At 31.8% G+C, this 13,474-nt stretch overlaps 1 protein-coding gene across 1 annotated transcript in view; it reads right to left on the bottom strand.

Moving 5' to 3' along the window:
• The window catches only part of LOC139521723 (protein mono-ADP-ribosyltransferase PARP14-like), a 107,277-nt gene extending 95,064 nt beyond the window's left edge, over positions 1–12,213 (bottom strand). Inside the window, exon 1 of the mRNA XM_071315285.1 lies at positions 11,745–12,213. Coding sequence (XP_071171386.1) covers positions 11,745–12,073 — 329 coding nt within the window. The 5' untranslated portion in view covers positions 12,074–12,213. The remainder of the gene's footprint in view (positions 1–11,744) is intronic.
• Between the last annotated feature and the right edge of the window lie 1,261 nt (positions 12,214–13,474).

The following is a 13,474-nucleotide window of genomic DNA, read 5'->3' as shown; positions in this document are numbered from 1 at the left end:
GGAAACAGCATACCTACGTTTCGCTTTTTGACTTGGTCAAGCTGGACAAAAACATTGCTAAAACGGTATGAAATAGTTAACGTAGAAATATAATGATGATTGGTTTTTTTATAGGATGCAAGGATTTTTTCAGATTTAATTATTATGTTACATTTACAAATGAATATTTAAAAATACCAAAGTTGAGTATCTTGTCATATAAAATACTTATTTCTTAATTGTAACTTTGAAAAACATGATCATGGATTCTGACTCACTTCAAGATTATTGTTAGTTTCTTCAGAAACATAAATACAGCATATATTTTGTATATATTTCTTTGATTTCTATTAAATCAATTTAATTAAATACTTTTGAGTTTAATATTATCTTAAGATGAAAATACCGTATCAAAGAAGTAGATAACTACCTGTATAAATGATGGAAAACATTGAAGGAGTTCCGAGAATTTTATTCTGACTTCTGGCAGAGAGATATCGGGTGGCCCATAGACACATCCAAAACCTCGCCAATATATAGTTCACGCAATTAACAAATGACTAATAGCAGTATCTGACATACCAGCTCCAGACCTCAATTAAACTTATTGAAATCTCATGTATTCAGCATTTGAAATTTCAAATACAATCCCTGGCCATCCCTCCCACTAGGGATGATAATAATTATCTTACCTCCTATACATTTCTAGGAATGTGATTGGTTAAAAGCGCCCTCGTGGAGACCGTGTATATTTGATATTAGGTTAGTAGGGAGGCGGGGCTTATCTCATATACGGTTAGTAGTGTAGTTAGGTCCCTTTATATTCCATATAAGGTAGTAGGGAGGCGGGGCTTATTTCATACACGGTAAGTAGTGGTGTTACGTCCCTTCATAAAAACAAAACGGTACTGAGAAAAAAATCGTAAAGGTTTCAACAGACGAAGAAATTGATGATAAAGATTGAAATAAATTCATGTAACACATTTAACCCTCACAAGTTGTTATTGTTGATATCTGTTTTTGTAGGATCAATGGATGTAGTTTCTTAATACTAACAGTATTGAGGACTTGCTCATTTTGATGGTCTAAATTTCACACGTTAAGATAGTCGGTAAGATAAATTCCGGCGTTACATATTCGAGCTTCGCTCTCACCCCATATGGAATTTACTGACCCCATATATATCGTATTAGGTCACTAGCACACTATGTAACTAATATTTTATGGTCATAAACTGTTGTATATGTGTAAAAAAAACTCAATGCTTAAATACTAAAATATATAGCTAACTCCAGACTTGGTTCTGATATAGGTATTGGACGTACTACATGTAAATTAAGATATCAGTGTTATTGATCATTTGCTGTTATCATCCAAATTGTTCTCTTTAGTAGATGAATTTGAGATACTTGATTTTGTACCACTTTTTTTCTGATGTTCACAATGCAATACACATTTTTTTAAATCAGTATTCACCATGATGAAATTACACATGATACATCACAAAATTCAACTTCAATCAAGTGGAACGACAATAACAGAAACGAATTTGTAAATACATTTCACAATAGTCAAGATCAGCTGACCAATATAATGAATGACCTTGAAAACATATACACACGTGATACATGCACTTAACAAGACATAGACAACACCACCGGAGAAATACATGAGCTTTTTCAAAATACTGCAAAGGCGACACTTTCAAAACCGCACTACAAATCACGAAAGAAACCGAACTCAAAACCCTGGTACAAAAATAAATGTCTCACTTCGAGAAAAAAAATTCATAAAGCCAGAAAACGTTATATTAACATTCATAAAAATGAAGTAACACGCAAACAACTACTAGAGACAAGTAAATCATACAAGATGGTTACAAACCAAGCATACAAAAATTATCAATTTGACTTTGAGCAAAATTGAGAAATACTTCAAAAAAACAAGAGAAAGAGTTTTGGAAAATTTTGAATAAATTTGTTAAAAATAAAGATGAGAAATCTGAAATATCTGTAGAATAAAATTGAGAATGGAAATGGGGAATGTGTCAAAGAGACAACAACCCGACCAAATAAAAAAACAACAGCAGAAGGTCACCAACAGGTCTTCAATGTAGCTAGAAATTCCCGCACCCGGAGACGTCCTTCAGCTGGCCCCTAAGCAAATATATACTAGTTCAGTGATAATGAACGCCATACTAATTTCCAAATTGTACACAAAAACTAAAATTAAAATAATACAAGACTTACAAAGGCCAGAGGCTCCTGACTTGGGACAGGCGCAAAAATGCGGCGGGGTTAAACATGTTTGTGAGATCTCAACCCTCCCCCTATACCTCTAACCAATGTAGAAAAGTAAACGCATAACAATACGCACATTAAAATTCAGTTCAAGAGAAGTCCGAGTCTGATGTCAGAAGATGTAACCAAAGAAAATAAACAAAAAGACAATAATACATAAATAACAACAGACTACTAGCAGTTAACTGACATGCCAGCTCCAGACTTCAATTAAACTGACTGAAAGATTATGATTTCATCATATGAACATCAATCACAATCCTTCCCGTTAGGGGTTTAGTATCATACCATCATAACATATATGAGAAGAACATAACCCGTGTCATGCCAACAACTGTTTTTAGAATAAATGTGTTTAGTTCCGACGCAAAGACCTTATCAGTGACTCAATATTAACGCCAAAATATGCAATCTTTAATGACTTGACAACAGTATCGTAATTATATCCCTTCTTAATAAGTCTATTCAAAGGTTTTGTAAGTTTCTGAGGTGAATACTGACACCTTTGAGCTTTATAAAGAATATTTCCATAAAAAATTGGATGTGAAATACCTGAACGTATAAAAAGTCTGCAAGTTGAGCTATATTTACGAATGATGTCTTTATACCGATGATAAAATTTAGTAAATGTTTTGACTAGTTTGTGATATCGAAAACCCTGGTGTTATAATTTTTCAGTAATACATAAATTTCTCTCGTTAAAATCTAAAACATTGTTACATACACGAGCAAATCGTACAAGTTGAGATATATAAACACCGTAAGACGGTGACAAGGGAACGTCACCATCTAAAAACGGATAATTAACGATAGGAAATGAAAAATCATCCCTTTTATCATAAATTTTAGTATTCAGCTTTCAGTTAGTGATATAGATATCAAGATCGAGGAAAGGGCAGTGGTCATTATTAGTATTAGCTTTATTTAAAGTACTAGTAAGTTCAACAGGATAAATTTCATTAATATACATAATGAATCGTCATTATTGAGAGCCAAAATATCATCCAAATATCTAAAAGTATTATTAAATTTGTTTATCAGATGTTGTTTTGATGGGTCTTTGCTTATTTTTGTCATAAATTGTAACTCATAACAATACAAAAAGAGGTCCGCAATGAGTGGTGCACAGTTAGTCCCCATTGGAATTCAGATAATCTGACGATATACGGAATCCCCAAAGCGAACAAAAATGTTATCTAGTAAAAATTCAAGGGCATATATAGTATCAAAGCATGTCCAATTAACATAGTTTTTTTGTTTATTGCTACTAAAAAATGACCTAAAAGAGTTTGAACATATATATTCACATTCTGATTTTTTGAATGCCCATTTAATTAGGTGTGTGAATTTTTTCTTAATGAGAATGTGAGGCAATGTGGTATACAGGGTAGAAAAATCAAAAGTTTGAACAGATTCAAAATCATCAATATAAGCATGCAATTTATCAAGTACTTCCAACGAGTTCTTGACACTCCAAAAGTAATTTATTCCACTATTTTCGAAGGCCTTATTTGAACAATTTATTATAAGGTTTTTAATTGTACCAAGTGTGCTGGTAAGAAGAATAGACAATTTAGTAGTTGAACAATAATGGCTTGAAGACGAAATAAATCTATATTTGTAAGGGTTTTTGTGTAGCTTCGGAAGCCAATACATAGTTGGGACTTTCATTGTATTTGGCTCTGCTTGTAAAGCGGTGGCTAAAAGTTTATGTTTGTTACAGATTTCGTTTTCTGAAAATGGAGTCAGTTGGAATATTGTTGGTGAATTGGTGATTTCCTTTTTCAGAACATCAATGTAAAATTTACGTCAAATAATAATAATATTATTAGCAGCTTTATCGGCCGGGACAAAAACAAATTCCTTGGCTAGTTCTTTTAGTTTATGTTTGATACGAGAAATAGGTTTATTGTGGTTATTGTTAATAGAAAAATGTTCTTTAAAATGTTGAATACGTATATCAACTATCTTCATTACTGAATTAAAAAAAGAGTCCAAAGATTTTTTGTCAGCTTTTTCCCGTTTTATCCATTTCATACAGTAAGTATGGAGTGATTCGTGGATGATATTACGACACTCATTCCAATTAATAATTGACGGGGGACGATATTTTGGTCCTTTACTGAGGAATGATTTTAACTCTCGGTCTTGAACGATGTTAAGATCTCCTGTTATAACATGGAAAATGGGTCCATAAATATATTTGGAATTACTGCAATTACATGAAGTAGGTGTATTTTCACTGATATTAACATCTTTACACAATTGACTATAATTAAACACAAATTTCCGGGTAGATTTTTTGTAAATATAACAAATAAGAGGTAGCTCAGTATTGTCAAAATATCCAGGAATTTGTTCTTTAACAGAATGGTCGTTAAATATACCGGCAATATTTACAAAATCAAAGCCTTTATTGACATACTTAATTTTAATAAAATGTTTTTTATGATCTTCAGGGCGATCAATTTTGGGAAATAATTTAGAATAACAATATGCCATAATAATTTGAACAATTTCATACTTTATAGGACTGCTATATGAAATTGTGTTGCAATCCTCCAAAATTTTATTTAACTTATTAACCGGTAACGAACAGAGTTTTGTTAACAGATAATGTCTGCCGTTGTTTTTTGAAATAGAAATTAGGTCCGAAACATTACATGATTATTTTTAATCCATGAATGAAAATAATGGACATGATGAAATTGATATAGATATGGATGTTAATAATTTACCACCAGATATAGAAGAAGTGTAAAATTCTCCAATAACAGTAGAAAAATTAAATGTGCTGTAAAAAAATTGAAGAATAATATATCTGCTGGATATGATAATATATTAAATGAATATATTAAATGTACATTAGATGATATGATTAATGTGTATATAATGTTATGTAACATTGTGTTAGATACGGGTATTATACCAGAATGTTAGACCAAAGGAATAATGGTTCCAATTTTCAAGAACAAGGGTTCCAAATCTGACCCGAATTCTTACAGAGGTATTACTCTCAATTCATGTCTAAGTAAAACATTCACTGCTGTGCTCAATAATAGATTGAATAAATTGTCAGGTGAAATAGGCTTAATTACAGGAGCACAGACTGGGTTCAGAAAAGGGTTTTCTACTATGGATAATATATTATTTTACATTCACTTATTCCTCCATATTTTTCATTTGGTAAAAAATTATTTTGCTCGTTCATTGATTTCAAAAGTGCATTTGATACAGTTTGGAGAGCTGGACTTTGGCAAAAGATGCTACGATATAATATTCAAGGCAAAATATTGAGAGTTATACATAATATGTATCAGAATATCCAGACATGTATTAGAATGGGAAAGGATATTTCTGCATTTTTTAGTTGTAATATAGGAGTGAAACAAGGGGAGAATTTATCCCCTTTCTTTTTTCTCTCTTTTTGAATGATTTGGAGAAATTTTTACTAGATAATGATGTTAAAGACCTTGAAAATATGTCTGATAAATGCAAAGAAACCTTATTATGTTATGTAAAAATATTTATAATTTTATATGCAGATGACAGTTATTTTATCTGAGTCAGAGGAGGATCTGCAACATGCATTGACAGTTTTTGAGCAATATTGTAATGAGTGGAAACTCACAGTTAATACAAGTAAAACTAAAATTGTAATTTTCAACAAAAAGAAAATTCAAGGTTAAAGCAGATTTTGAAATCTTTGGTAAAAATACTGATGTATTAGACTCATATACTTATCTGGGTATTGTATTCAATTATAACGGCTCTTTTTGTTCAGCTAGAAAGAAACTATTTGAACAGCCTAATAAAGCATTGTATGCACTATATAGAAAGATAAGAAATATTGCAATACCCGTAGATATACAGCTAAAGCTTTTTGATTGTCTTATTCCACCTATAATGATTTACTCTAGTGAAGTATATGGGGATTTGAAAACAAACAGGGATTGGAACGGATGCACTTGCAGTTTTGTAAAAATATTCTGCACGTGAGGAAAAGTACTTCAAATTTTATGATATTACTATTAAGCTACGTATGGTTATGTTTTGGAATGATATGCTCTCAAGTGAGAACTAGAGGCTCTAAAGAGCCTGTGTCGCTCACCTTGGTATATGTGAATGAAACAAAGGAAGAAGACAGTTCATGACAAAATTGTGTTTAGGTGATTGTGATGTGTTTGTACATCTTATTTACTGAACATTCTTGCTGCTTACAATTATCTCTATCTATAATGAACTTGTCCGTGTAGTTTCAGTGGAAAATGTTAGTAAAAATTTACAAATTTTATGAAAATAGTTAAAAATTCATTATAAAGGACAATAACTTCTTAGGGGGTCAATTGACCATTTTGGTAATTTTGACTTATTTTTTAGTCTTAAATTGCTGTATATTATTGCTGTTTACAGTTTATCTCTATCTATAATAATATTCAAGATAATAACCCAAAACAGCAAAATTTCCTTAAAATTACCAATTTAGGGGCAGCAACCTAACAACGAGTTGTCCGATTCATCTAAAAATTTCAAGGCAGATAGATCTTGACCAGATAAACAATTTTACCCATTGTCAGATTTTCTAAATGCTTTGGTTTTTGAGTAATAACCAAAAACTGCATTTAACCTCCATGTTCTATTTTTAGCCGTGGCGGTCATCTTGGTTGGTTGGTCGGGTAAAAAAACACAATTTTGAAACTAGATACATCAATGATGATTGTGGCCAGGTTTGGATTAATTTGGCCCGGTAGTTTCAGAGGAGAAGATTTTTGTAAAAGATAATGGAGATTTACGAAAAAAAGGTTAAAAATTGACTATAAAGGGCAATAACTCCTAAAGGGGTCAACTGACCATTTTGATCATGTTGACTTATTTGTAAATCTTACTTTGCTGAACATTATTGCTGTGTACAGTTTATCTCCATCTATAATAATATTCAAGATAATAACCAAAAACAGTAAAATTTCATTAAAATTACCAATTTAGGGGCAGCAACCCAACAATGGGTTGTCTGATTCATCTACAAATTTCATGGCAGATAGATCTTGACCAGATAAACAATTTAACCCATGTCAGATTTGCTCTAAATGCTTTGGATTTTGAGTTATAAGCCAAAAACTGCATTTTACCCCTATGTTCTATTTTTAGCCATGGCAGCCATCTTGGTTGGTTGGCCGGGTAAAAAAACACAAATTTTAAACTAGATACATCAATAATGATTGTGGCCAAGTTTGGTTTAATTTGGCCCAGCAGTTTCAGAGGAGAAGATTTTTGTAAAAGTTAACGACGACGGACGCAGGACGACGACGACGACGACGGACGACGGACGCCGGACGCCAAGTGATGAGAAAAGCTCACTTGGCCTTTTGGCAAGGTGAGCTAATAAATTATCTAAAACATAAGATAGACTTATGATACAACTTTACCAGAGTAAGCCCACACATTTTAAATGGGTTACATGTACGTACATTAAATCCATTTTTGATGAATGTGGTCTTACTTTTATATGGAATGATCAAATACCTATGAATAGAGAAATATTGAAATATCTTGTCAAACAAAAATTTGTTGATCAGTTTATACAACAATGGTTTTCTGTAATTAATAATTCTTCTAGAGGAGAATTCTATGGTAAATTCAAAAGTATATTTGAGTTAGAACCCTATCTACTTCGATTGGGAAATACTGATAGATTGCATATGGCTAAATTTAGATGCTCAAGTCTTAAATTCCCAATTGAAATGGGAAGATGGAAAAATATTTTAAAAGAAAATAGGATATGTCATCTATGTAATCAAAATATTGGCGTCGAATATCACTATTTGTGTGTTTGTTCACATCCTAGTGTATCACTTCTTAGACAAAATCTTGTACCTAATTATTACCTACAATATCCTTCAAGGCAAAATTTAATCGGTTTACTTTCATTTTGCAATATAAAGGTGTATAGGAGAGTATGTACTTTCCTTAGTAAGATTACTTTTTTTTTTTAGATGCAATTTTTATACATTTATATATATTTATGTACTCACAATCACTGAACAATAAGAAAGAATCCTGTACATATGTAATCCTTTAAACTCAATAGCAGTCAGGATCCTACTTCGTCAAAATTATCTCCCCATTACGCCAATTCATTTTCACAATCGTAGAAATGGAAGCCATTGTAGGAATAACGCACTACCAATTTTGCTCTTAGAAACCGATAAATTTATCCGCATTGTACCAGTACGATCCTTGTATGTCAGTTGTTTTTCAAAAGACAAATGTATCAACTAGCTAATGCGCATCAGTTAATGATCTTGTCTGCATTGATTCAACTTAAAACTATTGTTTGATCGGTTGTCATGTGGAATTTTCGAAAATTCAAAAACATTTAAACAAATTCTAATTAAATATTTCGTGGAAGGGCAGACTAGATTTTTTTTAGTGGTTGAAGACTATAAACCCTAGTTATCACACACAAAAAAATATACTTTTTAGAAGATATGCATTTTCATCATCCAACTTGAAAGACTGTCGTCAAGTATTTTAAGTAAAAAAATAGCTATTCGAACACAACTACTCTGTTTTTGTGATTCATTAGATAGGTATTTCACTTGACCCATATATTTCATCTTTTCGTACTGTAATTTTTTTAAGTTATAAAGTCAACCTGTGGCTTTGATATATAAAAATGATAAAATCTGAAGCGAGACAATGTATGCAATATTCTTGCTTTGTACGATATCAAGACAAAATATTCAACTCAAACACGCCCTTACATAAAAAGGTGCACTCGGTTTTCTCTTTTCGATACTATTGTTACCCATTTTTTGGAATTTTTTCTTGAGTCACATAATACAAGGACAGACACGAAAATTACTGAACTAATAGATTGATACGTTTTCCGTCCGTGGTAATTTTTTAAAAGAAATCGGAGGATATGCATTTTTTACATCCAACCATAGGTGCTTGAGGACAGGATCCTGTAATGAGCCCCCCCATAGTCCCTCCTCCTTATTATCATAAATCTCAGATTTTTAAATATATATCACTTATGTGTACCATATATATACTAATATACCATGTTTTTACTTTAAGCTTTTTTTACTATCAACGTGAATCTCGACTATAGAGCTCTATAGTCGAGATTCACGTTGATAGTAAACATGCATATTTAAAGTAAAAATATGGTATATTTATATATAGTATATATGTGGTACACATAAGTGATATATATTTAAAAATCTGAGATTAATGATAATAAGGGGGAGGGACTATGGGGGGCTCATTACAGGATCCTGTCCTCAAGCACCTATGCATCCAACTTGAAAGATACCCATGTTATAGACCTGTTATCTAATTGTTCTGCTTAACTATGCACTAGATAAATTGAAAACTTATGCAAATGGTGTTTATGAAATAAAACACTTCGTTATTGAGAAGAAAATTGTAATTTTGTTTTTTTCTATTAACTTTTAAATTTTTTTTCACTATAGTAAACATTACCGTACACATTTATCGCCTTCTCTAACAAAGAGCTTCGATTCTTTTGTTCTATTTCAACCGGGTTTCCGACTGAATAGGTAATATATATAATCTATATTTATACTACCTGTAAGAATGTCCTTCTATAGTAAAAGCATTACCAATTTCACGTGCAAAGTTGGAGCTTAGTTGCTTTGACAGACAAGTGGGTTGGATTTATTAGCCTGATAATTAATTAAGGTTCCACTAAAGTCAAAATATAGGACACTTCATAAACATCTAAACTTTGCCTGTATTTTTCAACCTATAATGAATAAAGTCATAAACTATGAGATCACGGCATGTTCATTTAAACATACTTTACATAATATACACATTGTATAAATTGTAAATAAACTTGAAATTGTTATGTTGTGGCCAAACCGGTTCTTGGGGTGAACACTAAATTTTCAAAAAAATCTGGAGGCCTGCAAGACGACTTAATTTGCTTAAAATTGGTATGAACGAATACTGTTACATGTAATGCAGGGCAAGCTCATGTTGATTTTTTATAAAATGTATTGATTTTCGAGTTTCAGTTAATTTCGTGTATCTAAGTGAACGAATATCGAAGGTACAATACAGAAATTGGACAAATATGCCATTAAAACATATGTATGTGACAAATCAGCATGAGCTTGCCCTGCATTACATGTAACAGTATTCGTCCATACCAATTTTAAGCAAATTAAGTAGTCTTGCAGGCCTCCAGATTTTTTTGAAAATTTAGTGTTCACCCCAAGAACCGGTTTGGCCACAACATAACAATTTCAAGTTTATTTACAATTTACACAGTGTGTATATGTAAAGTATATTTAAATGAACATAATTTATGTTCTCACAGTTTATGACTTTATTCATTATAGGTTGAAAAATACAGGCAAAGTTTAGATGTTTATGAAGTGTCCTATATTTTGACTTTAGTGGAACCTTAACTATTACAATTGAACAATAAGGGGAAAATAGTAGATATCATTTAAACTATTCTGACATTTTAAGAGAATTTATAATACTGTAGTTTCTGTTAAAACGTTTTTGTTCTTTGTTTTTACTTCTGCAAGATTGAATGAATACTTCAGAAGTAGTATTTTACAGATAAATAGTTATGATCACATCACTGTATTTTTTTGTAAGTTATTGAGTACTATGGAAAATGTTAATGAGAATGAAATGGAACGGGTTGGGAGTAAACCTTGTTTGAAAAATCCAAAACAATATCGGGCAAAGTTATGACTCGATGCTTTTTTGGTACTTCTTTATCTTGCTGTAAACATGAGTTCTTGCCTTAAAACTGAGCAAGATATAGGTACCCCATAGCAAGTTTAAGACAACCTCTATCACTAGCTTAAGCATAATTGTACTTGTTAAACTAGTCAATAATGATTTATATTAAGAAAGAGTTAAAAATCAATCATTTTACCTCAAAACACATTCTTTTGGATCTATTTATTTGTAACTTTTTCAAACAGTCAAGAAGACAAAATCAACTTTCTTTAAGACAGCACATATAAGTTACACAAAGGGCTTCTTTTTAACCTATAATTAAAGCATTTTTTACATAGAAATACACAATCAGCACTATTTGAAATAGCAAACAGCTAGTCAGTATAATAATGATAGTAATGTTGTGTTTAGCATTAACTTTGGGAAATAGTAGCCAGGGTTTGAGACAAGAGTGGACGGCACATCGGGTCGTGCACTATTGTCTCTCACCATGACTACTATTTTCCATAGTCAATGTTAAACACAACATTATTATATAATTGAAAGTGTCGGCGGAAAATATATTACATGAATTTTGATGAAATGTTGTCCGACAGGCAATCTTTCATGGGGAACACTTTTTTAATGTTTCATTTTTCGAAAATCCTGCTTTGAAGGACAGATGTTATAGTGGTGAGGACGTGTAAAATTGCTTGTTGTACATAATAAATATACACTGATGATATAACTCACGTCTTTTCTATGTCGGATGAATCTGTGAAAACATGATTTTTACTGACATTTGCTCTCAGGTGAATCATCTTGCAATTGCTACAGAAGTACTGGCTGCAATCGAGGCAGAAATGCTGGCCAGCATACTTGGTTAAACACATCTCACAGTCTTTACTTTCTGTTTTGATCGCTTCTACTAGCTTGTGACTTTTGCTGACATTGGCTTTCCTATGTGATATTCGGCAAGTTTGACAAAAATATTGCTCGCATTCTATACAAAAAAACTCTCCACGTGCCCCTAAACAAAGACAGATGTAATTTCCAGCTTTAGCTGCGATTGCCTGCGCCATTACTTTCAAGTAAGTTTAACTTCCTGGTACATGTAGGTATAATCCGTCTTAGCTATTAATAAACTTTAAGTTTTCAAAAGTGAACTATGCACAAATGACAATTATGATTTTAATAACATATTACTGGATGCGAACTGTTAAATTTGTTTTAGAATTCTCCCTCAAGTTATAATAATTAATAAATTATCCATAAGGTCCAATACCTATGTGTTTCCTTTAAAAAATCAATATCTGATGATCTTTGTAAGAGTACTAACATTCCGCCGTGTATTTATTCCAGGTAACTGTTTTTTACTAGAGAATATTTGATGTAAATAATGTGAAAGTGTCGATCTTGATATCGTTATTTAGTTTATATTAGACAGGTTTATTCTGTTATTGTTAGCATAATTAAATGGGTTAAAATTAAAACGATTTTCAAGGAAACAGTTTAAAAATTATTCTGAGTCAATCTAGAAATAATATTGATGATGTTAAGGAGGATGTTTTTATAACTCAAAATACTGTTTCAATGAACTTGAAATAAACCAAATTTAAAGAGCAGATTTATTCTTATATAAAGTTTCAATTATAGAAGCATCCTTTGATATTGACATAGAAGATATGATTTTATATCCAAGTCGACCGAAAAAAAATTACACAGTAAAACGTCGGCAATCCAATGAATATTAATATTACAATTAGTGACTATATAAAAGCTATGCTTTTTATAGATTTGCATAGAAAAATATTTAAATCTTATTCGTTGATAAGCATTATTGTGCTATCATGTGTTCAACTGAGTGGTAATCACTTCACCAATTAATCTAAAGCACTAGTGTTATTAATCCCGGTATAAAATAACTAGTGCAATCATCCCGGTACAAAATCACTATAGTCTTATCATTGCTTGTTTAAAACACTAGTGAGAACGTTCCTTGGATAAAACTCTGCACATAAATTAACTATGCATGCAAGACCAGTACTTTTGAATCTCATTTTTTAGCTCACCTGGCCTGAAGGGCCGAGTGAGCTTATGCCATCACTTTGCGTCCGTCGTCGTCCGTCGTCGTCCGTCGTCGTCTGTCGTCGTCTGTCGTCGTCGTAAACTATTTCAAGAATCTTCTCCTCAGAAACTACTAGGCCAAATACTTTCAAACTTTAACTTAATGTTCCTTAGGGTATCTAGTTTATAAATTGTATCCGAAGTTTTGATCTATCAACAAACATGGTCGCCATTGCTAAAAATAGAACATAGGGGTCAAATGCAGTTTTTGGCTTATATCTCAAAAACGAAGGCATTTAGAGAAAATCTGACATGGGGTAAAAATGTTCATTAGGTCAAAATCTATCAGGCTTGCAATTTTTAAATGAATCAAACAACCCATTGCTTGGTTGCTGCCACTTAATTGATAATTTTAA

Source organism: Mytilus edulis, chromosome 4 (genome assembly GCF_963676685.1).
Source record: "Mytilus edulis chromosome 4, xbMytEdul2.2, whole genome shotgun sequence".
Taxonomy (NCBI): domain Eukaryota; kingdom Metazoa; phylum Mollusca; class Bivalvia; order Mytilida; family Mytilidae; genus Mytilus; species Mytilus edulis.
Note: the sequence above shows the minus strand (reverse complement) of the source record. Positions and strands in the feature narration are given on the sequence as shown.